Raw genomic sequence first — 26,552 nt, forward strand, 5'->3', positions numbered from 1 at the left:
CATTGCTTCCATTTGCTCGTGCAGCCTTTCGAGGAAACTTTGTCTTCCAAGATGACAATGCACGGCCTCATCGTGCTCGCATGATCCAACACTTTCTTGCTGACCGTGGTGTAGAGCATATGGAGTGGCCTGCCATGTCCCCGGATATGAATCCGATAGAGAACTTGTGGGCAGAATTAACGCATCAAATCGACCACTTGGACCAGCAGCCTGCCTCTGTGCGTGAATTGCAGCAGACTATTGTCACTGCATTGCAAGCGATTCCTGTCCAAACCTTGGCAAATCTCGTGAAGAGCATGCCTCGACGTGTATGTGCTCTCCTGAATGATCGTGGGGGTTACACGAAGTACTGAACTGTAATTTTACTGTCCGTAATCCCAGTCATAATTTAGCTTTTGTTTTTGTTGAAATTTTTTTGGCTAATGTGCAAAATAAAGAGATACTTCTGGAAAACGTACAGAAGTTTGACACGGAACTGTCCGTGAATTGAGTTCGATATCAGTTTACATCACTTTCAAGGATCAATTTATTTGCTTCGAAATGTCAAATGTGGTTTTTGTTTCTTTTAAAGGTCACATTAACAAAATCTAGAATAATTTCAACATAATTCCAATGAACTTTTGGTTCTAAGTCATCTTGAAAAGTAGGTTCACCCCCACAAAAATAATATTCCATATTAAATGCCAAGTCTGTATATATAATATATATATTATATATATATATATATATATATATATATATATATATATATATATATATATATATATATATATATAAATAAAATAATGACTTGCGGTTGGGATTAAAATCAAATAAATCCATTTTTAGTTCTGCAACCTTTAATGAGCAAACAAACAACTTCTCGACGTTTCGATATATATATATATACTAGCAGAAGTACCCGGCATTGCCGGGCGGGGGAGGGGAGGGGAGGGGGAAAAGGAGGGGAGGGGAACGGGGGGGGGGGGGGGGAGGGGAGGAGAGGGGGGGAGGGGAGAAGAGGGGGGAGAAGTACCCGGCATTCCGTGTATAAATGTGAGGGAGAAGAGGAGGGAGGGGGGAGGGGGATGGGGGGAGGGGGGAGGGGAGGGGGGGAGGGGGAGGGGGAGGGATGGGAGAGGAGAGGAGTGGGAGAGGAGAGGAGTGGGAGGGGGGAGGGGGAGGGGGAGGTGGAGGGGGAGAGGGGGAGGGGGAGGGAGAGGGGGAAAAGGGAGGGGGAGGGGAGGGGAGAAGGGGAGGGGGTAGGGTGGAGGGGGAAGGGAGGGGGAGGGGAGGACGGAGGGGGAAGGGCGAGGGAAGGGGAGGGCCAGTCAACAATGACGTTGCAGTTCTCATGGTCGGAGAGCAGCACAACAATCGCGACATCGTCCTGAATCTTCGCAACAGCACGAAGCGGGTTTTGGAGACTCGCCGATCCTGTGACGCCCTCCAGTACCGGCGTTGCCGGGTGGGGGAAGGGAGACCCGTACATTCCCAACCCGTACATTCGCCCTCTCGACTCAAGCTCACTCGGACAAAAGCCTCGCACAAATTACACCGTGAAGGCCCAATGGCCATGTCTATGCCACAAATCAAGTACGTGAGTGAGTCGGGCGCACTGAATTGAAAATATATAGAACGCTCATACTCCGTGAAAAGTGAAGCCACTGGCGGCGGGGATGGAACATCACGTGATCGCTGAGCGAATCAGCGCGCTGCTCTGCCACCGGTCAGAATCCGTGTATAATATTCCTCGCTGAAAAAAAATCTATGTGAAACATGCTACTATCTATGCTAAATCATGCTAAATCATGCTAAATGCTAATCATGCTAAAATCTCTGCTACTTGCTGTGAGTTTATGGCGGCAAGGAACATCACGTGATCGCGTCATCACGTGATCGTGATCGTCATCAATGAGCGCGAATGAGCGAATGAGCGCGCTGCTCTGCCACCGATTCAGATTCTGTGCATAATATTCCTCGCTGAAAAAATATATGGATCTAAAGATGAAAGAAAAAAAACCTATGTGGTGTGAATGGCAATGTTCCTCGCTGAAATGTGAAAAAACGCAATCGCTTTTCGCTCTGAAATACGTGCGAACGCGTAACTGAGTTAATGGCGGCAAGGAACATCACGTGATCGCTCTGAGCGAATCAGCGCGCTGCTCTGCCACCGGTCAGATTCCGTGCATAATATTCCTTGCTGAAATGCGCTGAGGTAAAAATATGGTAAAAAAATATTATGAAATAAATTTTTAGGTCGGCCATGTTCTTCCCAGGCTCAATGGCCATGTCTGTGCCAAATATCAAGTACATGAGCCTCTCCGTTTAGGAGTCTATCGGTAACATTACACACACACACACACACACACACACACACACACACACACACAAACTGTGTTTTATATATATAGATACTAGCCGAATGCACCCGGTGTTGCCCGGGTTCTTTTTGAATGAATTTACTACTACAATTCAGCTTTTACTCGCAGCCATAGAAGATTGACTACAATAATTCAGCTCAGCTTTTAATTGCGAAATGGGCCCAGCCTGGCTGAGGTGAGCCTCGACCGGCCTCACCACCTAGCCTATAACCTTCAGGAGGCCTGTCCCGACATTTTTTGTTCTTTTTGAATGAATTTACCACTATAATTCAGCTTTTACTCGTGGCCATAGAAGATTGACTACAATAATTATTCAACTCAGCTTTTAATTGCGAAATGGGCCCAGTCCAGCCAAGGGGGCCTCAACCGGCCTCACCACCTAGCCTATAACCTTCCCGGGGCCCGTCCCGACATTTTTAGTTTTGGAGGTTTCCTCCTATCATTCACTGTTCAGGAGATTAGCGCGTGCAGACAAACAAACAAAAACTTTCTTTTATATATATACTAGCTGAAAGCACCGGCGTTGCCCGGGTTCTTTTTGAATGAATTTACAACTACAATTCACTTAATTCAGCTTTTACTCGCGGCCGTAGAAGATTGACTACTATAATTCAGCTCAGATTTTAATTGCGAAATGGGCCCAGCCCAGCCGAGGCGGCCTTGCCACCTAGCCTATAACCTTCCTGGGGCCCGTCCCGACATTTTTTGTGTCAGAGGTTTCCTTCTATCTTTCACCGTTCAGATTAGCGCGTGCAGACAAACAAACAAACAAACCAAAACTTTATTTTATATATATAGAAATATATATAGAAATATATATATATATATATATATATATATAGAAATATATATATACAGTACAGTGGAACCTTGACTTACGAGTTTAATCCGTTCCGTGACCGAGCTCGTAACTCAAATTGCTCGTATCTCAAATTAAATTTCCCCATTGAAATGCTATTAATCCGTTCCAGCCCGCCAAAAAACACACCAATTTTTTTTTAAATATACAGTATATATAAAAATATCTCGCGCTTTATATTTCACCTGTATGCAGCATACAAGTTGGCAGGATGGCCTGGACTGGAGGTACGCACACTTGACTCTAAAGTCTAAACTGTCCAGCCTGGGTTTGAATCCCGACCCAGCTATAACCTGTCATGGGTGAATCACAGGCAGGGTGATTCATCAATGTGTGTACCGCTAAACTGGGCGCCCCGTTTGCGTCCCATTAGTTGTTGGATGTTAAGGATCTCACCGTGTTTTCCACAAAGAGAAGGCGAGCTATCGCCGGCACTCTGAACAAGTTGACGGCAGAGATACTGTACTTGCACGGCATGATAACCACGTGTCGCACGATCTCTTGTCATGGTCCACAAGATTATCACAGAGAGGTGCAGCTTCCAGCGTTTCGAGATCTGATCCAGGCCTATCCAACGAGACCGGTCCCAGCGTTCTAGGCCCGGTGGTTGTCTCAGACGGACCCGACAACGGCAGTGTTCGTTTTAACTCGATTCGATTCGAGCGCCGACGTGCCGGCGAACAAAATCGGTCATATCTTTTGAACGCGTGGCTCGATTTTTACAAAATAAACTTTTTCTTGAAGGTCTGAACCGTGCGCTCAAAACGATACCGAGTTTGACCCTGAGAGAGCCGTTTTGCGCCGGCAAAGGCGCCTTGTGTGACGTGAGGACCACGTCGTGCTGCATAGATTATCATAAATTATCATATCATTATCGGCGGCGTTATATATCATTAGCGCTATACGACAGAGATACTGTACGTGCACGTCAAGATAACCACGTGACCGGAGCCCACCTGGCGGCGTAAACTCAAAATAACCGAAATGCGAAAACTAAAATGCAGCGCTATACTACGACAGAGATACTGTACGTGCACGGCAAGATAACCACGTGACCGGGTGGCGAAAGCTCGTAACTCGGATCTCGGCTCGCATCTCAAAGCAATAAACTGCCAGAGTGACGGCTCGTATCTCGAAAAACTCGTAAGTTGGGGCACTCATAAGTCGAGGTTCCACTGTATATATATATATATATATATATATATATAGAAATATAGAAATATATATATATATATATATAGAAATATATATATATATATATATATATATATATATATATATATATATAGAAATATATATATATATATATATATATATATATAGAAATATATATATATATATATATATATATATATATATATATATATATATATATATACATACATATATATATATATACATACATACATACATACACACACACTACCAGTCAAAAGTTTTAGAATGCATTAATTTTTCCAGTTTTTATTGAAATTTACGTAGTTTATTGTCCAGTGAATAACCTGAAATGGTACAAAGGGAAGCAAACTGCTCGAGGTTAAAAAAAAAGTTTAGGTTCGCAAAAACGGGGAAATAATGTAAATTGCACAGTTATATTGTAAAAAAAGGCCTTCTTCAGGGAACAAGTAATGGGTTAACAACTTACAGCTGTTCTGCAGCAATGTAAGTAAATGAAGCCTTGAAAGTTGATGCAAACAATTCCTACAGGTGTCCCTCTGCTGATTACTCGATTACAAACCCCCTGTCTGTATAAAAGCAGTATTGAAACAGACCGTTATTACACCTTCTGAAGCATTATTTGGACAATATTGCACTGCAGGAAGTAGTATATTGCTGTCATAATGGTGAGAAAAAGGCAATTAACAAAGGAAGACAGACAGACCATTATAACCCTTAAAAGTGTAGGTCTTTCCTTTAGAGAAATTGCAAAGAAAGCCAAGGTGTCAGTGAGTACAGTTTCCTACACCATCAAAAGGCACTTGGAAACTGGAGGAAACTCAGACAGGAAGAGGTCTGGCAGACCCAAAGTCACAACAGAATCAGAAGACAAGTTTCTGAGAGTCAACAGCTTGCGTGATAGGCGGCTCACAGGACAACAGCTTCAAGCACAGCTTAACACTGGTCGAAGTAAGGAAGTCTCAGTTTCCACTGTGAAGAGAAGACTTCGAGCTGCAGGTTTGACAGGTCGAGTGGCAGTAAGAAAGCCATTGCTAAGATGGCAAAATAAGAAAAAGAGGCTTGCCTGGGCCATGAAGCACCACCAGTGGACTACTGAAAACTGGAAGAAGGTCTTAAGCCTCAGTCACACTGGATCGTACGTTTTCTGGATCGTGCGATTGGTGGCAATTTGGCCGAGGTACGACCAATCGGCAATGTTTGCTATGATCTCCATTTGCGATCGCATACTGCGATTGCTCTTAAGACTGGTGGCAGGTCATCGTACGATTGGTGGTACGCGTGGTCGTGCGATCACCAACGATTGGAGAAGATCGATCGCAAGATCAATCGTAGGTAATCGTGCGACTAGTGGTGGCGATCAGCAACCGATCATACGATCAATCGTGGCGACGTGCGACCACTCGCACGATCGATCGCAGCCAATCGCAGCCAGTTGCAGCGTCAGCATCAGTAGTCACCCACCACTCAAGGAGTACACTTCGTCGAACTATTCAACTGAAACTATAATTCGCTATGCCTCCCAAGAAGCGAGCTGTGGCCTGGCAGCTTAGTTCTGCACATTACTTTATTGTGTTAAAGATTGTACTTTGACAAAGAACTTTGTTTGTGTATACGTGTATTGATTTCATTTGTACTTAAAATAAGAATTTTTTCCATTGTAATATAAACCAGTCATTTATTACTCAGACCATACACACACAATAAAGACAACTAATTATTACTTTTTCTCCTGACATACCATGAAATAGCATGTTTATTGTACAAGTTCATTGCAAAATAGATATGCAAAAATAGATCATACACATAGCATATAATATATGATACACATATCTCAAAAAAAATATCAAAATTCCAGCATTCACACAACAGTTCCTATATCATGTTATCCTGCCATGGGACACTGCCGACGTTGTTGTAGTAGTGCTTGAGGTAAACGTGCACAGCCTTGGCAAGCTAAGGACTGCGAGCTGCGAGCTAAAGACTGGTGGTACCACCAATCGTAAGGTCGTGCAACCAGTCGGGACAGGTCGTGACTGGTCGCACTACCGATCGTGAGGTCGTACGACAGGTGGCAGGACCAGTAGCATGACCAATCGTGCGACTACTTGACCCGCGATCATGCACGACTGGTGGTGCGTCCATGTGCGACTGGTGGTACGACCATATAAGACCTGTCTGCAACCTCTTACGATTGGGAATCGCAGGTCAGAAGCTTTGAACATGACCATCGACCTTGCTGCAACAGATTTTGGTCTGGCGATCACCAACGACCTCTGCGACCAGTCGCACGCTCTTTCTACGATTTGCCCGCGATTCCAACATTTTTCGGTCGCAGCTAGGTCGTAACCTGGTCGCAGGCCGGTGTGACTGGGGCCTTATGGACGGATGAATCAAAATTTTAAATCTTTGGTTCATCACGCAGGGTTTTTGTACGCCGTCGAGTCGGCGAAAGGATGGTTCCTCAGTGTGTGACACCAACTGTCAAACATGGAGGAGGAAGCGTGATGGTCTGGGACTCTTTTGCTGGATCCAGAGTCGGCGACTTGCACAGAGTGACTGGCACCCTGAAGCAAAAGGGCTACCACAGCATTTTGCAGCACCATGCAATACCCTCTGGTATACGCCTAGTTGGTCAGGGGCTCATCCTACAGCAAGATAATGACCCTAAACACACCTCCAGGCTATGTCAAAACTACCTTCGAGGAAAAGAACAAGACGGTAGGCTTCAAATCATTGAATAGCCAGCACAGTCTCCAGACTTAACCCCCATCGAGCTGGTTTGAGATGATCTGGACAGAAGGGTGAAAGCAAAGCAACCTACAAGTGCAACACATTTGTGGGAACTTCTGCAACAGTGTTGGGAAGAACTTCCCGAACAATATTTGATTTCCATTGCAGAAAGAATGCCACGAGTGTGTTCGGTGGTTTTATCTGTAAAAGGTGGCTACTTTGCCGAGTTAAAATTTTAAATTAAATTTTGTTAAACAAAATGATTCTATGATTTATTTTTTTTATCTCCAATTGTTTATTTATTCTATGCTTCATTTTCAGAGAACATTGAGACATTAAACTGCGTAAATTTCAATAAAAACTGGAAAAATTGAGGTGTTCAAAAACTTTTGACCAGTAGTATATATACAGTCACGTGAAAAAGTAAGTACACCCCATGTAAAGTTTTGACTTTTTCAACATATTTCAACATACAGCTATTTGATCTTCATTTCAACAATATTGATAGATAAAGGTGATATAATATAACAAATATCATGAAACATTTACATTTTATAGTCCATTGTATAATTTAAATAAACATGAATGCAAATTTCGCATGTGAAAAAAGTAAGTACACCCCTACATTTATCACTACTTCAAATACCTAAAATTAGAATCAGGTGCACCAGCTCAGGTGCAAATGATTAGAACATCGTTAGAGAGGATCTTGGAGGAACCTGTCTTCTTTAAACCTCAGACATTTAGTTTGGTTTGCTCTTTGTTGTTGAAGTTTGCGGCATCACCATGCCTAGATCAAAAGAGCTCTCTGAGGCCTTCAGAAAGAAGGTTATGGATGCCTACGAGTCTGGGAAGGAATTTAAAAAGATCTCCAAACAAATTGAAATCAATCATTTGACTGTCCGGAAGATCATCTACAAGTGGAGAAGATTCCAAACAACTGCCAACTTGTTCAGGCCAGGCCGCCCCAGCAAGTTCAGTCCGAGCGCAGACCGCAAGATGCTGAAAGAAGTCTCTAAGAACCCCAGAATGTCATCACGGGACCTACAGGTAGCTCTTGCCACTGTTGATATCAAAGTGCACGAGTCTACCATTAGAAAGAGGCTGCACAAATTTGATCTACGTGGGAGGTGTGCCAGGAGGAAACCTTTGCTGCCCAGAAAGAACATCAGGGAAAGACTAAAGTTTGCCAATGAACACCCTGGGCAAAGATCAGCCCTTTTGGAACAATGTGCTCTGGACAGATGAGTCAAAGGTAGAGCTATTTGGCCACAGTACCAGAAGACATGTTTGGCGAAAACCAAAGACAGCATTTGACCACAAGAACCTGATACCAACTGTAAAGCATGGTGGTGGAAATATTATGGTTTGGGGCAGCTTTGCTGCATCAGGGCCTGGGCAGCTCACCATCATAGAATCCACTATGAATTCTTCATTGTACCAGAGGATGCTTGAGGATAATGTGAGGCCATCTGTCGGAGAAGTTGAAGCTCAAGCGACGGTGGACCTTGCACATGACAATGCCACTAAACATACCAGGAAATCCACCAAGGAATGGCTGAAAAGAAAGAAATGGAGGGTTCTGGAATGGCCAAGTCAAAGCCCGGATCTAAATCCCATCGAGATGTTGTGGGGGGATTTGAAACGAGCTGTGCATGCAAGAATCCCCTCAAACATTGCACAGCTGAAAGAATTCTGCACGGAGGAGTGGGCAAAAATTTCTCCCAGTCGACGTCAGAGACTGGTAGACAGTTATAAGAAACGCCTCCTTGAGGTTGTTTCTGCCAAAGGGGGCAATACCACATATTGGAGCCAAGGGTGTACTTACTTTTTTACATGCGAAATTTGCATTTATGTTTATTTAAATTATACAATGGACTACAAAATGCAAATGTTTTATGATATTTGTTATATTATATCACCTTTATCTATCAATATTGTTGAAATGAAGATCAAATAGCTGTATGTTGAAATATGTTGAAAAAGTCAAAACTTTACATGGGGTGTACTTACTTTTTCACATGACTGTAGATAGATACATATATATATTATTGGGTAAAATGCTACGGGCATAGAAAAGGCCCCTTTATATGGGATGTGCCATGCGGCAAACTATAGAAAAGATGGGACATTCCATAACTTGTAGAAAATGCCAAACAATACAAAATAAGGGACATTCAAAAAAAATCTCGTTTGCGTGCTGGACTACCCTTGTGTTCTGAGGAGGAACCAAGTAATGCTCTAGAAAAGTTCATATAAAGCGGCGCCAATTTGATTGATACAGATACATGAAAAAGTAAATGTATTTTATTTGCCAGATGTGGGGCGCCCCTTTATAAGTAGCAGGTTCGGGCGCCATAGCAGGTTCCCCGTTCGCCTTCAGTGCTTGGTTGCGAACCTTGCGACGGTCATCAGGTAATGATGGCCGGTGCCTTCTTTGGCACAGTCCTGATCGATCGGAACATCAGTGGCAGGAACTCTCCCTATAATCAATTAAACTCTCCCTATAATAACTGCAATTCGCCCTATAAATATAAATACATAGATATCTTGGACATATAGATACTGTAGATCAAAATTGTTTACATGTGCAAGTTGACTTTTCTTTTTTGAACAACAGTTATTGATTATAATTACAACACTGGGCTGGCAGGATGGCCTGGAGGTCTGCACATTCACCTGTAAGTTGTCTATCCTGGGTTCGAATCCCGGCCCAGCTATAAACTGTCACCCTGGTGTTTCGCAGTCAGGCTGATTCATCAATGTGTGTGCCGTCCGCAAGATGGACGTTAACCGGCATCTCATCTGTCGCCATTAGTTCGTGGATGTTAAAGATCCCAAGGTGTCCTTCGCGAAGAGTAGGCGAGCTAATCGCAAATTTCCTGCTCTATCCTAAAGGGGAGACTGCATCGGCGGCACAGCCACACCCTCAGCCAATGATGCTGCTCCACACCCTCAGCCAATGATGCTGCTCCACACCCTCAGCCAATGATGCTGCTCCACACCCTCAGCCAATGATGCTGCTCCACAGATTTGTGCTGCACATGGAAGATCACAACATTTAAGCAGCAGGTATTATGGGAAATTTTTCAGCTCTAAAAACCACATTACCATGAGAGACCTGCATTGGGTGCATGGAAAAGGTGCAATAGGGAAGTCGATATGTGAAACAATTGGCATCACCGATAGTCTGGTATTTGGATGTTTGTAAACACACATCAAGCAGTACCTGTACGTATTACTGTGTGTTTTTGCATTTGCAGAAGAGCAGCACCTGAAAGCAGCAGGTAATCTTCGAAGGGGACTGGGCCTGGCACTCGTGGTGAACACGTCTTCACGGCATTTGCTATTGCCCTGACCGTACAAATAAGATTCCATTACTACAGGTAACTACAGGTAACGTGTTAATAATGACAAAGCACAGCATGCTCCACGATGCACCGTCTATACACAAGGCATGCAAAAAGGCCCAAGTTCACAAATCTATATTATAAAAGGAGCCGGGTCTGTCTGTCTGTCTGTCTGTCTATCTGTTTGTCTATCTGTCTGTCTATCTGTCTGTATCTGTTTGTTTGTCTGTCTATCTGTTTGTTTGTCTGTTTGTCTGTCTGTCTGTCTGTCTGTGTTTGTTTGTCTGTTTGTCTGTCTGTCGTGTTATAACTTGAGAACGGATTAACGGATTTCAATAAAATCCAACTATGGTGGATCCGGGTAAGTCCCGGGAATGTTTGAGATCCTTTTTGTTTCATTTTTTTCATGGGTACATGAACACGCATGTCAAACCTGCAAATGCCAACACCTGCACGTTGGTTACACCTGCACGGAGAGCAGGACCTCCCAGGAATCCTTTTTCTTTTTCTTCCCCCATAGATTATCCATCGCAGCAAAGATTGGTATTTCATATGCAGCCCGTGGCATCATTTTCTGGAGGCGTGGCGGTGCCGCTGATGCAGTGCCCCCGTTACCAGTAAGCTGGTACCCATTGTGCCGGCCTCGGAAGGATGACAGGCTGAGTCAACCCACCTGGTGTTATTTACAACGGCCCGGCAGGAGCTACAACGCAGGACCCTAAGATCTCCGGGCAGCCACCTTTACCGTTAAGGCAACACATGGCTTGCCATCCCACCTGTTTGGGCCTAGTGGTCACGACAATAGTTCTCTTCAGTAGTACCACTCTTAAAAGCAAGCTTACAAGTTTTTTTAAAGGTATCAGCAATCATACTCAGGTGTATTCACTGCCCTCCCCCATTAACACCCCAATGCCGCGACATCCAAACGCGTCATGATGTAATTCATTCAGCGATGCCTTATTCATTCAGTGGCTGGTCACGTGGCCAGGTAAGCAAATGTAAAGTCATATACTTGTTTCATGAAAATAAGGATACAGCTCGTCATAGCAAAGTTGCATGAGCTAATCGACAAAGATAACAATAATAATAATAGACGAGTTACCTTACGAGGAACTTTAACACAGGTGAAGGCCATTCAGTCCATAAAGTCTGCGCTACGTTTGCCAACCTATGGTTGTTTGTCCGTGCTTGATCTTTCTAAGTGGTCAACATCAAGCAAGGAAGCAGCTCGTACCATTAAAAAAAGATTTGGTCTGACTAGGCCCGAGTTCAAACCGCTGCCCTCCCAGACTCAGGGCAGACGCTCTAACTATGACGTCACCGAGTCTGGTTTAGAGAAAGCTCAGAATAAAACTCCCTTTAGCACCACCTGCCAAGGTACAAACCGAGATTCTTCCTCGAATCAGATTCCACTTTTCCATTGATCGTGAAGTCTACTACAATTGAAGACAACACACAGGTAGCAATGGCGGTACGTGCCACGTAAGGATATGCAGGTATAGTTGTAGCTTATAGGACAATAAAATGGAGCAAAGGTACGCGTTAGCAAAGCGTGGGACAACAAGGATGTGCAGGTATGAAAAGATGAAGTGTGGGATGCAAAGCACCATCTTTGGTGCAGATCGGAGGACTCGGGATCATTAGTGCGGACATGAAATCACCTGATATGTTCTGGAGTCGTTCCACAACATCCTCCAACAATGTTCACCAGTCCATCCTGAGCAAAAGCCTGGGAGGAGGTGAAGGGTGGGGGATTCATGGAGAGGACGGATGACAATCTACTGGATTACATTTTCCACCATTTGCGACAACAGGTGTTATGCCTCCAATTTGTTGTTCCGAAAACATTTACTTGAACTTGAAAGGCGAAAGGTTAGTACGTGGTCTTAAGGAGAAGGTATTGTAAACAATTATTGTTTAAGAGACAGTGAGACAAATGGACCATGGATGTAAGGAGGTGGTAGGGAAAGCACGTGCCACCACATAACTACGTTCAGCACATTCTAAATGGGTCTTCCTTTGGCTTAATGGAAGTGGTGGTGGAATGTGTCTCGTCAGGAAGGGGTGTTATGCAGGGTGGTGTGGTGTGGGTAAAGATCATCTATTTATGACCTCATTCTCCTGCTCCCTCCCTTCCACTGTCCACATCCACTTCCCTCCCTCCTCCCTTCCTCTCTCTCTTACTCCACCTCCACCTCCCTCCCTTCCTCTCTCCCCTCCTCCCTCCCTTCCTCTCTCCACCTACACCTCTCTCCCCTCCTCCCTCCCTTCCTCTCTCCACCTACATCTCTCTCACCTCCTCCCTCCCTTCCTCTCTCCACCTCTAACTCCCTCTCCTCCTCCTCCATCCCTTCCTCTCTCCATGTCCAACTCCACCTCCCTCCCTTCCTCTCTCCATGTCGAACTCCACCTCCCTGTCCTCCTCCCTCCCTTCCTCTCTCTACCTCCACCTCCCTCCCCTCCTTCCTCCCTTCCTCTCTCCATGTCCACCTCCACCTCCCTCCCTTCCTCTCTCTACCTCCACCTCCCTCCCCTCCTTCCTCCCTTCCTCTCTCCATCTCCAACTCCACCTCCCTCTCCTCCTCCCTCCCTTCCTCTCTCTACCTCCACCTCCCTCCCTTCCTCTCTCCATGTCGACGTCCACCTCCATCCCCTCCTCCCTCCCTTCCTCTCTCTACCTCCACCTCCCTCCCCTCCTTCTTCCCTTCCTCTCTCCATGTCCAACTCCACCTCACTCTCCTCCTCCCTCCCTTCCTCTCTCTACCTCCACCTCCTCCCTCTCCCTTCCTCTCTCTACCTCCTCCTCCCTCCCTTCCTCTCTCTACCTCCACCTCCTCCCTCTCCCTTCCTCTCTCTACCTCCACCTCCCTCTCCTCCTCCCTCCCTTCCTCTCTCCATGTCCACCTCCACCTCCATCCCCTCCTCCCTCCCTTCCTCTCGCCATGTCCAACTCCACCTCCCTCTCCTCCTCCCTCCCTTCCTCTCTCTACCTCCACCTCCCTCTCCTCCTTACCCTCTCACATTTAGCACTCCCCTCCCCAAACTAAAGAATACATGGCACCAAAAGTGAGTAAATTAAATATGACAATGTAATTGAGATTTAGTGTGATGTTGTGAACGATGTGCGAGAAGAAAAGGTTGCCCAAGAGAGACAGCTTACCTTGAGGTGAGTAGCGGTAACCTCCGGCGTTTCATCGTAATCACCAAATGTGTTAGGGAGACCTGTGATTGGGTAATAATGATCATAAAAGAAAAAACAACCAAAAGAGAAATTAAAATGTAACACTTAATTTGTATGCACGTATCAGTTAGCAAGCCAATCACAGTGACCTGAATGAAGAGAGGTAGAGGCGGGACAAGAAGAGGTGTGGACGTAGCAGTCAGATGCAAACAGAGGAAAAAGAAGAGGAAAACGGACAAGAATGAACGGATGGATTAAAAAAAGGTACAACGACCAACACACGTGAATTCAGTTTAAAGAGAGCGATGCTCTGTTACAGGCCTCACCTGACCCTTACCTGCATTGGGGTAACAGATGACGTATGCATTGGTCGCTATCCCAATGGCCTCGATGAATGGTCTCATCTCGACAGCCCCAAGTGCGCAGTTTAGGCCCACACTGTATAATCGGACAAATCAAACGGGTTTAATCATCAGAGCCATGACATGGAGCGGTACAGGTGGTGACTTTCCTTACCTTCATCACCTGCACCACCTATATGTCTGACTCCAACTATTGCTTCACTCTGTCTATCTGCCTACAGACGTCAGTCCATGATCAAGGAATCACAGAACTTGATTGAATGTTACATCTTCAACATTGTAGAACCAATCGGAATATTATTCAGAACGCGCACCTGCAGCTTAGCCGCACTTTGGCTCTGCATTTGGAAAATGGGATGGAATCTTGTTCCAAGGGTGTATGCACATAAAGAACTAAGGTAAATACCTCCGCTACCGAAGGTGGGCGTTGGTCATCTTTTCTCCCCTGTCTGTCTGTCTGTCTGTCTGTGGACAGGATATCTCAAAACTTTGTGGACGGACTTGGATGAAATTTGCTGGAGAGGTTGGGTACATGACACGGACGAAATGATTCGATTTTAGTGAAGATCCGGATCCGGATATGAGAATTTAAATGTTTTTAAACAATTCTTTACCATTGAGTGATAGGGCCAAAAACGATACATATATTGCAAAAACGTATCGACGGATTATGACAAAACTTGGTGAAAGGGTTGGTTTGTTGACAAGAAGAAGCCGATCAGATTTTTGTTCAGGTCCGAATCCAGATCTGGCCCATCAGTGGGATACAAACCCTAAACTGTTCAGCCTGGTGGAGGTATGCGCTCTACCGAGTGCCCTTCTCGATGTTTTAGTGTCCGCCTGTCTGGCAGCCAACCAAAATTGAAAATCATTTTGAAAGGGAAACTTCCTGTTTTTAGGGATGTCATAAAGGACACAAACAACAGGTTCAAATAACTAATTTAACGCGTTAAATAAGGTGATGTAAAAGATGGTGCGTCAATGGCGGTAAACTTCCGAATAATTTTTTTCCCGACAGCCTTTAGAAACTATTTTATTTCTATCGAATTATTTACTTGAACACTGTAGAACACAAATCACTTGCTTGGCACTTTCAAAAACCTCAAGTTTAACAATACTGGGCCAAACTATGATGCCATTTTATGTTATCTTGACCAATTAAATATGCTGCTCACCACGCTCTCAGCATTGGGGAATATCAGACCAAATGGCGACTTGTAGGATATATAGATCATGCTCAGAAACACATAGCAAGAGCTTCAAAGACCCGTCTCCTTTCTCCTGTTCTCAAGACTGTGCGGGGTAAAGTGTTCTATGAATTCTGTGGTTACCCTGCACTCGCGAAGCGTAAAGTGAGGTTAAGTGATCGGTTACGTACATATGTATGTCATACGTCTGCATTTTTAAAATTCATTTTCCTGGCAACAGTTGGCCTGATGGATACGAAATTTTCACCCCAGGAGCGCCTTCGCCTGTAGAATATTTTCATGATAATTATGACGTCATAGGTCACTAGTGCAGGTGTCATCTTGGAAAAACCGAAAAACGTTGCACGTCTCTATCTCCGAAACAGCTTCATGGAAAAAAAATTGAAAAGTGGATCATTGTAAAGAACTCTGCATGGGGGAATAAGTGTTGTTAACGATGACGTCATAATTTGACAGGGACAACGCTTAGTCTGATCAGTTTGAAATTTATTCAGCGTGATCTACGCAACAATTAAATTAGAGAATATAAATTTATGATGTCATCAGTCACGTGGTCTGGCAACCATATTGGATCAAAGAGAAAACTCCTTCAAAAACAGAAGAGTTGGCTCACACCAGGCTGACTGCGCAGGGTAAGTATTCTATGAATACCATCTAGTTTAGCTATTTTATAACCCTGCATACTAAAAGCTGCTCAGTTACATCTCCATGAAACACCGCTCGATCCCAGCTTTCTTCTCACTCACCATTACTTTGGCTTCACTCCAGCAATGAAATATTGGCCACAATCCTACCAAATACAAAACAAACACATGTGCCGAATCTTAATCCGTATCTATACTACACTGTGAATGCTTTGGTGCGATCGAACAACCCGTTCTACTGAGACACCTTCCTGCTACAGCCCCCTTTGACCATGGCTGCCTGTTTCTTGCACTCACCAGCAGCATGTTGCAATTGATCAAGTGTGTCTTCCTTCAGGGAGCTGGACCACCACAGGGTGTTCTCCTACTAAGTTATACCTTGGTGGATTGTTCGCTGACTAAACCTTTTACGACCATAACCATCATAAATGATGTTGCCAATGTGAATTCCTTTCTTCCTCTTCGCTTTGTCGTTCCCCTTTATTCTCCGTAATACCCTCCTTTCTATTGGCTTATTTGAATGCTTCATTTTAGCCCTCTGTGACGTCGTTTATACGTACGCGTTTATAGCCGGCAAAGCCGGTGTTGTGAATGAACGCGTACGTATTATATTGAAAAACCAGATTTTGCTGGATCCTTTGAGAATTTCGAAGCTTTGACGCACCAAATCGCTCCATGGAGGCCGCCATCTTGCGGATGCGGAAGTATGCATTAAAAAATTGCGAAAAAGTTCAATAGGAGTTTGTTTCACCCGTCTCTGTTTGATTCACAATCTTATGCACCTCTAATTTGTAATTAAAATACTTTAAGACCAACCTCGTTCCCAGGGCCCGCACGGGCCTGGTTATCTTCAACGAAAATCGTCACCAAACACCGGAACCAATGAGATTCGAGCATTTGAAAAAATATTTCAAAAAAGCTTATTACCGCGTTTCGGAGGCTGAAAACGGCGTCAAATATTCTAAAATCGACGAAGAATTATTTTTTAGAAATCTCGCGGCCGTAGGGGATAGTGTTTCACGGCCGCAAATATCCGGAGTTGAGACGGAATTCACCGAATTAATCAAGAAGGAAATTTTATAAATTTTAATCTCATCCAGAATGCAAATGGTGTCATTTTGAAATAGGTACGGTACCTACTACACCTACCTACTACCAACTACCTAACCTACTGATGCCATCGTGATGGGTAAAATAGTGGCAAGAGGCTTTGGCTTCGCCGGCTCATTGCGGCTTTGAAGTCGGGTACTAGTAATTCTATACATAATGTGAGTGATACAAAAGCCACGTGTACACATCACTATCCACTAACGATGTATATCATCCTCATTTACTTGGTTTCTCTGTTTCATTTTCGAAGTTACTATGTTACGAACTAAGACTCTGAAAATTAAAAACCTCGTAGAAATGAGAGAGTTTGTCGAACACCTTACCCCAGGTGTCTTGAAAAACAAGGACTTGGGCGGGGTCTACGAGCGGCAAATCTGATTGGTTGTGATGACATAAAATGCCGTAATATTTTCTCCAAGTTCAGTTCAACGGAATCTGTTTGAAATTTCCAAAAAGGCGAATTGTGCCTCCAGTCTAAGTATATCATTTAATTGAAATAAAATAAAGATTTTAAAGGTCATAGACAAAAACATTGCATTAGTTTACCACCGCTGATGCAGCATCTTTTACACCACCTTATTTAATACTTTACAATAGTTATCTGTGCCTGTTGTTTGTATCCTTTATGACTTCCTTAAAACATAGGGGCAATACACCTGGCGCTCACCTGTTAGAATAAACAGTACACTGCACTGACTAAAGGTATTTTAAACGAATTTAAATGGTTTCGAGAAGACAGGGCAGCATGTAGAATCATACCAACATAATCATAAAACTTTAAACAAACAAACTAAAAAATACCTATTTTGGGGGGCAACCCTACCCCCTCCCACTCCGTGTACCTCCTCAGACCCCGAATTTTTAAATGCCAGAAACAAACTTTGGTACATCACGGGTGATGAGGGTTGTGGAATTTCATCGAAATCGTGTGTGTAGGTTCTGAGAAGAAAACAAATATCTATTTTTGGGGGTCAACCCTCGACCCACTTTGTCCCCCCATAGACCTCCTTAGACTTCGATTTTCTCAATGCCGTGAACAAACTTTAGTCACAACACAATACATAATTTATGCCACATTTGGTCACAATCCCATCAGCGGTTTCGGAGAAGAAGTTTCAAGTGTTTACGGACGGACGGACTGACTGACGGACGGACTGATGACGCGGCCTTGCATAAGCTCCCCTGAACTTCATTCCAGGTGAGCTTAAAACAGTAAGTTTCCTGTTTGAATGATTTTCAATTTTGTTTGACTGCCAGACAGGTAGACAGTGTGTAAAGATCATCTATCTCCTCTCCGTGCATGTGCGATCGGGTCAAATTCAGAGCCAAAGTACAGACAACTCTCGGTCAAAGAATATCCACAACAAAGGATGCCATTTTGTCTGCATGACTGATTGATGTACATATATTTATCCAAGTTCCTCTGTACTGTTTTATGTCCATATGCATGTATTATTGTGCTGTACTTCCTTTACATACTACACTCTTTATGGTTTTTAATTGTCCTTCATGACTTTTTGCATTGTTTTGTTGATTAATATAGTGATATATGTACATATATGTATATAGTGTTACGGTATATACATACATGTTCGTTTCAAACAATTTCCAGTGTGTTCGGGTTTCAGACCCATTTCGCTCTGAGAACAGGGTCCAGGAACGTAACTCGTTTTCAAACCGGGAGTTGTCTGCACATGCACGTTCTCAAACCGGGAGTTGTCTGCACAAGCACGTTCTCAAACCGGGAGGTTTATTTTCCGATTCGTATTCAAAATATGAATTCCAATTGAAATCAAGTTGTCCCTCGATCATAAACTGACATTTGTAGACAAACAGACATAAATGAGCCAATTGTTTAACCTGGCTTTTCACTTTGCGTGTGCGAGGTAATGATCTCTACGGGTCTTGACTTGAATAACGGAAGACCCTCCGATAGTAAAGCATTCACCAGAGTGGTTTAGCATGAGAAATGCTGATGACAAATGCCTCCACAGTCTGCCCGGACAACGTGCGCCCACTTTTGTCAACAATCGTCCCGGATACCTGTCGGACAAGCACGCACACCATGCACGATAATTAATTCTGACATTTCCGATGATATCAATGTATGAAGGACAAAGCAATGTGATTATCGAATAACGAAAACATCAAAATAAACCATTTTCAGGGCACTGTACATCAATTTCTCTTCAACATTTTATCACCATTCAGGATGTTGTGGTGTTCAAAATCTTACAAATATCGGCCTTGACTTGTACTGCTGCTGGAAAAGTACTTGCAGAGCAAACAATGCAGCCTGAAAATACACAAAGCACGCATCATCTAAAGGCCGCCATGGGGCTCGTCCTCTGCGTCGGTTTGCCCACCTGTCCTCTCCAACTTGAAGGAGTGATTTATGCTTCAGTCACATTTGGCTCGGCGGCCGTAGGGTGTAAAAAATCTACGGCCACTAGCAATTATAGGGCGGCCGCAGTATTTCCACGGTCACACAATGTAGCAGTCACATATGTTTTTATTTTTCGGGTAGCCGCACGGGGTATTTAGAAATTGTGGAGACCGAAAACGTTGGGGTGCCGTACGGTCGTTGATTTGATGTCGCACGGTGACCTTAGGGCGTCCCTGTGGCGGCCATAGAATTTTCAAGGCAGACGCGAGGTAGCCTCAAGGTGCCCGCAGGGGGGCCCTAAGGCGAACGTGCGGCCAGACGGACGGTAACGAGTGGGTATATATACCAGTTCTTTTTCATATGTATAACAGCACTTACAGTTGTCATGGCTACGGCTTGTCGAATTGCTACGGCCGACCTAGAAATGAAAAAAGTTATAACGCCGCGCTATAATTCCACGGCGACCACTACGGCCTGTAAAAGATAGCCATATGCCCTAGGGCCACCCTGAGGCCACCTCAGAAATTCTGCGGCCGCCGCACGTTTCTGTCAATTTAGGGGGGGTACGGCCGCCGTATCCTAGCCGTAGAGCAAATGTGACTGAGGAGTAAATGCGGTATCCATCCCACCTTGGCATTGGCGGTATCAAACACCGTCTCCACCAGCAGGATGTCGACTCCCCCATCGAGCAGGCCTCGTGCCTGCTCCGAGTAGGCAGCAACAAGTTCATCGAATGCTGTCATACAAAGAAAGATGGTGCAACTGGTCAATATAATCAATCGTACAACAGATGTTATTACTACTGACGCATCTTCATACTCATTCGTCACCATATACGAGGGACAAGTAGACATCTGAAGGAATAGAAGAGTTAGAAAAAAAGAAAACGTGTCCGGTTAAAATGGCTCGACTTGTCTGGAGCACGTAGCTCATGATGCCGATACAATGTTCAAATCGCATTGTCTAATAAATATCCTTGTAATTCATACAAGAGTACACCGACATATCTTACTGTTGTCCCACACCCATGTAATATTTGCACAAGTTCCTCTATGACACCCAGGGAGAGAATTGGGGGGGAGGGAGGACATGAAGATAACCAATTTAAGTGACGAGTGCACCCACTCTCGACAGACGTGGCAGGTAGCGACTGTTTTTAAAGGTAATCATACGTGTTTGTGTTTTATAATAATATTCCTTCAGGTAGGGGTTTTTTTTAGTTGTTGTTTTTTTGGGGGGTTTTCGTATACAGAGCCAAGGCTTGTGTAAGAGCTAACACGACACGAGAACAGGCACAGACCCATAAAACATATAAGAAATAAGGGAGCGGGAGACAAGGGGGTGGGAGTGGAAAACATACAAGCACAACAACAGCAGAGAACAGGGATATCGGCAGATCTGTGGAAGAGAGAGGGGGGGGGGGGGGGAAGGGGTACACGGTATAAAGCAAATTAACACTACTCGGAATTTCAGGAAAGAAGTTGGAGATTGAAAGAGGTGGATTTGGGGTGTTTTAACGGGGGTTAGAAAGGACTTTGCACGACGGAGGATGCCCAGTCGGCGACCGGCTTTGGAGGCCAGCTTGGAAATGTGGTTTTCCCAGGAAAGATCATGGCAGATAGTGAGACCCAAAAGCTTGAGCGACAGAACTTCTTGGAGAGCATTGTTTTGAGAAAGTAGATGGGAGGGTTTTCCAGACGGTCTTTTCGGAGAGACAAAGTCAGAGTGAGAGATTTGTCAGGATTGAAATTAATAGCATTGATATTGTTTTGTAATAACATTAATATGATGCTATTACCATTATTGTTGTTATTACTTTTGTTATTAGAAGCGGCCATAGAGAAATGTCACGATAAGCTATCTTAACACGTATATACATCTTAACAGGGATTTCGTGCAAGATGGAAAAAAAACCCTTGGGGAGAGGGGCAAATGAAGTCGCTACAACCTCCATCATGTGACCCTTAGTGGGCTTGTCAAGCTTGGTTGAGATTGGATAAGTAATGACCGAATACATTGTGGTCAAAAACACAGCCACACACCAAATTGCGTATTTTAGAATGACAACCTTCTCAAACACATTTGCACGGGTGATACTGCATAGCTTTTGAAACTAGATGGTATTCATAGAATACTTACCCTGCGCAGTCAACTTGGTGTGAGCCAACTGTTCTGTTTTTTAAGGTTAATTATTTTGTTTTTTTTGTATACAAGATCGAGGCTCGTGAAAGAGCGAATATTAATCACACAAAAAGGCAACCGACACATAAAACACAAATTTTATTTAAAATTTAATCAAATATGCCTGCCTGACCACGTGACCGATGATGTCATAAATTTCATTCTCCAATATAATTGTTGCGTATATCACGTTCAAGAAATTACAAACTGATCTGGCGAAGAGTTGAACTTGTTGAATTATGATGTCATAACGAAGGCACCAATGATGTTATTGCTAACATCACTTATTGCCCATGTGGAGTTATTTACAATGTGCCATGTTTCAATTTTTCCATGGAGCGGATTCAGAGACATAGATACCTATGATATCATAACAATTATACATGGGTAGACGCATACTATGGTGAACAAGACCGAAAGTCTAACAGCGGTGTAGCCGGGCATGTTTGATACTTTAGTTGAAGAGGATAGTATGACCTGGGTGGGGACACCAGTTAGCAAATAATGCAAGTATTTAATTTTTTTTTGAAGTACTGCAAGTCTCCAAGATATCTGTCACCATGGAAACGAAGCAATTGCATCCAGACACTGGTTTATTCTGGATGTTTCGAGTCAACAATGAACCAACCATACACAGCTTCAATCCAGTAACTTTGCAGTCACGACAAAGGGATTGCAGCGTTACGATTATATTTACTGTATTATTATTACTATTATTATTATTACGAAAATGATACTACTGTATTAAGAAACCTGGGCTAATTTGTCCGAAGTGGCCTGAAGGTGAGGGATGAAGGCATGAAGCCGAAGGCCTATACGTACTGTGTCGTTGGAAGATCCGTAATGCCTATGCTTTCGATATTTGATGGTCATTTTCACAATCGGTTTGTTTGTGTTTCACACTGAATGAAAAATTTAAAGGTAGAGGAGCTTGCAGATTGTAATGCATGACAGGGTTGACGATATGTTCTGCCTGAATGGCATAGAAATCAAAATGGCGGTGTCAAAATGACATCACCCCTGTCATGTGGCCAGATCCTCAGCTCTGATTGGCGTACATTTGTGAGGGACATACATACATACATACGGACATATACACATACATACAGACAGAAAAACACTGTTCTAGATGGCTTTGACCTATGGGCTACACCGTAAAAATCCGTGTCACTCAGACTAACAGATGCCAAGAAAATGAATTTTAAGCATGCGGACATACACATACGTACATACATATGCATGTACATGACCGATCCCTTAACCTCGCTTTTCAGCGCAGTGTAAAAAAGGAATGTAGCGAGAAAAACAACTCCATACTAGGTGAGGTTTGGTGGCATGAATCCCCCGAAATATTTGAAAAATTCATGTCAATGTTTTTGTCATTTTGGGGGTATTTGTGTCCAAATTGAAACAAAAAAATGTTGCACCCATGTCCGAAGTAAGCGGTTCAGTTTGGCATTTTAAAAATGAAATAGGCACAGCCTAGAAATGAATGAAAACCTTTAGATTTACCCTTTAGAATGCTTTCAAATTATCCTTTGGAATCCTTAAGAATTAAAGTTTTGAACCCCTAGATTTACCCTTTGGAATTACACTTTATAACCCTTTAGAATTACCCTTTACAACCCATTCGAATTACCCTTTGGAATTACCGTCTAGCATTACCCTCAATAATTTATTAATTTTTTAAATTCATTTTTTAGTATACAGAATCGAGGCTCGTGTAAGAGCTAAAATCGTGTAAGAGTTACCCTTTAGATTCACACTCTAGAATCACCCTCTAGAATTATTCTTTAGAATCACACTCCAGAATCACTCTATAATTACTCTCTAGAATCACCCTCTAGAATTAAACTCCATAAATACCCTCAAGAATCACCCTTTAGAATCACCCTCGAAAATTAAACTCCAGAAATACCCTTTAGAATCGCCCTTTAGAATTATTCTCGAGAATCACCCTCGGGAATCACCCTCTGGAATCACCCTCGGGAATCACCCTCTGGAATCACCCTCTGGAATCACCCTCTAGAATTAAACTCTAGAATCATCCTCTACAATCACCCTTTAGAATTATGCTCTAGAATTAAACTCTAGAATCACCCTCTAAAATTAAACTCCAGAAATACCCTCTAGAATCGCCCTTTAGAATTATTCTCTAGAATCACCCTTGGGAATCACCCTCTAGAATTAAACTCCATAAATACCCTCAAGAATCGCCCTTTAGAATCACCCTCTAAAATTAAACTCTAGAATCACCCTCTAGAATCGCCCTTTAGAATTAAACTCTAGAATCACCCTCTAGAAGTAAACTCTAGAATCACCCTCTGGAATTGCCCTCGAGAATAACTCTCTGGAATAACCCTCTAGAATTGAACTATAGACTTACTCTAGAATTACCCTTTAGAATCACCCTCTAGAATCCTCCTCCAGAATCACCCTCAATAATTACCCTCTAGAACCCATTAGATTTACCCTTTAGGACCCTATAAAATTACCCTTTCGACCCCATCACAATTACCCTTTAGAATAAAAAATGGTGGGTTAGAACGGTTCTTCATTTTCGATGGAAGGACGGATATAGCCCAATACTGAAGCGGCGACAACACTTAAAAACTAAGCAAATAAAAACGTGATAATTGGAGGAATTTGGTTTACTAGGGCATGCCCGTACGTGGGTGCAATGCCCGTACGTGGGTACGTGGGTACGTGGGTGCGAGTACGGTGACAATCCCCCCCCTCTATTTACATGAAATGGTTTGGTCCATGAAATGTTTTGGTCCATTCGCAACGCCAAAGCGAACGGCGAACGGCTTGCGAGTACAGTGACAATCCCCCCCCTCTATTTACATGAAATGGTTTGGTCCATTCGCAACGACCACAGAACCCCCCCCTCTATTTACATGAAATGGTTTGGTCCATTCGCAACGCCAAAGCGAACGGCGAACGGCTAAATCGCCATAGCTCGGTAACTACTTGTCCGATTAATTTCAAACCTTGAAAAGGCACATCCTCGGGTCCCCAGCAATATACCTGGCAAGTTTCAAGTATATCGGACCCGTGGTTGTCGAGAAACAGCGGTCACAGACAAACATACAAACATACAAACATACAAACATACACACAGAGATTACTGGAATTTTTGGTTTATTTCACCTGAACATCCATTGCCGGGAGGATTATTTTCAGTTAATACAGCATCCTATTATGACGTTAGGGAGCCGGCTTGGGATCCTCGGATCCTGGATTTGATTCCCGGTCATCGCTGAATTAACGCCAGGGGGGTTGACTCAGCCTGTCATCCTTCCGAGGTCGGCAAATTGAGTACCAGTTCACTGGTAATTCCCTGTGTGTCGCAAGAGGTGACTAACAGGGTTGGCGGCAGGAAGAGCATCCGGCCATAAAACATTGCTTCAAAAAGGGGTCCACGGTGCCCGAAAAAGGCCAACCCCTGCTCTGTGGGGGAAAATGGCCTCTAAAGGTGGTGCACAGCATCTTATTATCTTAAAAAATTAATGAACACTGAATACCACATACCTTTCAAGGACTTTTGATACACTAGTAGGCCCTTTTTGTATTATTATTGTTATTTTTAATGAGATATCGCCCGGCACAAAGCCTTTAAGGACACGAGGTGGGGGGCACACAAAGGAAAGTATAAATATTTGACAGAAAGGAGGAATCTATTGACATTCTTGTTGAATTGAGGTAAGTTTGGTCCAAATTTTCATTAGCCTTCACAGTTTTGCAGCATACTTGCCTGCTTGAGCATTAACTTACCTCTCACTGGGCCCAGATATGCATGGGCCAGGGTGGGAGATGGGCGAGGGGGGTGAGGGTGGGTACAAAACCAGAGCATTCACTCACTACCCCTTCAAACTCGTGAAACTGGAGGGGTTTTCCTGAATCACTGAATTGAGAGCCCGACAGATTTATTTAATGTGGTGTTTGATTTATTATTTTATTTAATTTATTTAATTTATTTAATCATTTAATGTTCGGGTGACACCGTCACAATTTCGGTCTTCGAGGCCGGCCGATAGGCACAGTGTGACCGGAAGGGACGAGGTTCTCCTGACCACGTGGCCCTTGACTTGGTTTGTCCGCACAATGTGGGCGCTTTCAGGATGAACTTTAGCCGGGGAGCGTTTGGGCGCCCCAGTCTGATACTGCCGCCCACGCGCAGAACAACTTGTGAGTGCACGTGGGTCCCGGCGGTCCCACTGGCCTAGCGCTACCATGTTTAGACAGCGAACTCCGTCCCCGGGCACCGGCACCTACTCCCGGAAGCAAGAGAGATCAGCAGTGCCGGGCACGGTAGGGCACCCGCGGAGCCCAGGCGGACCGGGGACGCGCGAGCCTACGCGTTAGCGGGCTACGGCGGAATCAACGGCTTCAGCCACGTCCGGGCCGATATTCGGCCCGGCCGCACCGGGAATGAACTGGTTCGACGCCCGCGCTAGAGAGGTCGCGGGCGACTGAGATGTGTTAACAAATGATTAATTAATTTGAGACGTCCGATTTCTAGTGTTTGGAAATTTGGAAGAGCTTGACCCTAGCCTTTCCCTTGCGAGGGCAAGGAGGAACTTAACACTTGACACTTAAGCTTAGTTTGAAGTACACCCTGCCAGCGCCCACGGCGGGACGGCAGGGCAACCAGAAGGGACGAGGTTCTCCTGACCACGTGGCCCTCGATCTGGGAAGAGAGAGGCGTTCCATTAGTGGACGCGCCCCTCACGCCCGACTTTTGGGCGGCCCCGGCAGGCCGTTTGTTTTGACGATTAAATTTAATGTGATTTTTGTTTTGATTTAAATGCACAGGCATTACGGGCCAAATGGTCCCCTCCTGCGTCAAGGTTCGTTGGTGAGATGTATTGGTCTGGGATTGAAGTGGTCACAAACTTCACCGTGACCAACAGACATTATCAGGTTTTGTATTTGTGTGCAGCAGAATCGCGTTTTTACTTCATGCAATGTAAAGATGGCATTTCGGTATTTTCCG

At 44.1% G+C, this 26,552-nt stretch overlaps 1 protein-coding gene across 3 annotated transcripts in view; it reads right to left on the reverse strand.

Annotated features, from left to right (window-relative positions):
- MTR (5-methyltetrahydrofolate-homocysteine methyltransferase) overlaps positions 1-26,552 on the reverse strand; it is a 141,275-nt gene that overhangs the window by 106,756 nt on the left and 7,967 nt on the right. For all 3 annotated transcript variants that reach the window (XM_068131796.2, XM_078766853.1, XM_068131797.2), the window contains exons 6-12: positions 20,002-20,108; positions 19,223-19,282; positions 18,935-19,029; positions 14,000-14,100; positions 13,642-13,703; positions 12,143-12,210; positions 10,406-10,485 (exon numbers count right to left, since the gene is read on the reverse strand). In XM_068131796.2, coding sequence (XP_067987897.1) covers positions 10,406-10,485; positions 12,143-12,210; positions 13,642-13,703; positions 14,000-14,100; positions 18,935-19,029; positions 19,223-19,282; positions 20,002-20,108 — 573 coding nt within the window. The remainder of the gene's footprint in view (positions 1-10,405; positions 10,486-12,142; positions 12,211-13,641; positions 13,704-13,999; positions 14,101-18,934; positions 19,030-19,222; positions 19,283-20,001; positions 20,109-26,552) is intronic.

This window comes from Myxine glutinosa, chromosome 12, assembly GCF_964187855.1.
Source record: "Myxine glutinosa chromosome 12, kmMyxGlut1.1, whole genome shotgun sequence".
Classification (NCBI taxonomy): domain Eukaryota; kingdom Metazoa; phylum Chordata; class Myxini; order Myxiniformes; family Myxinidae; genus Myxine; species Myxine glutinosa.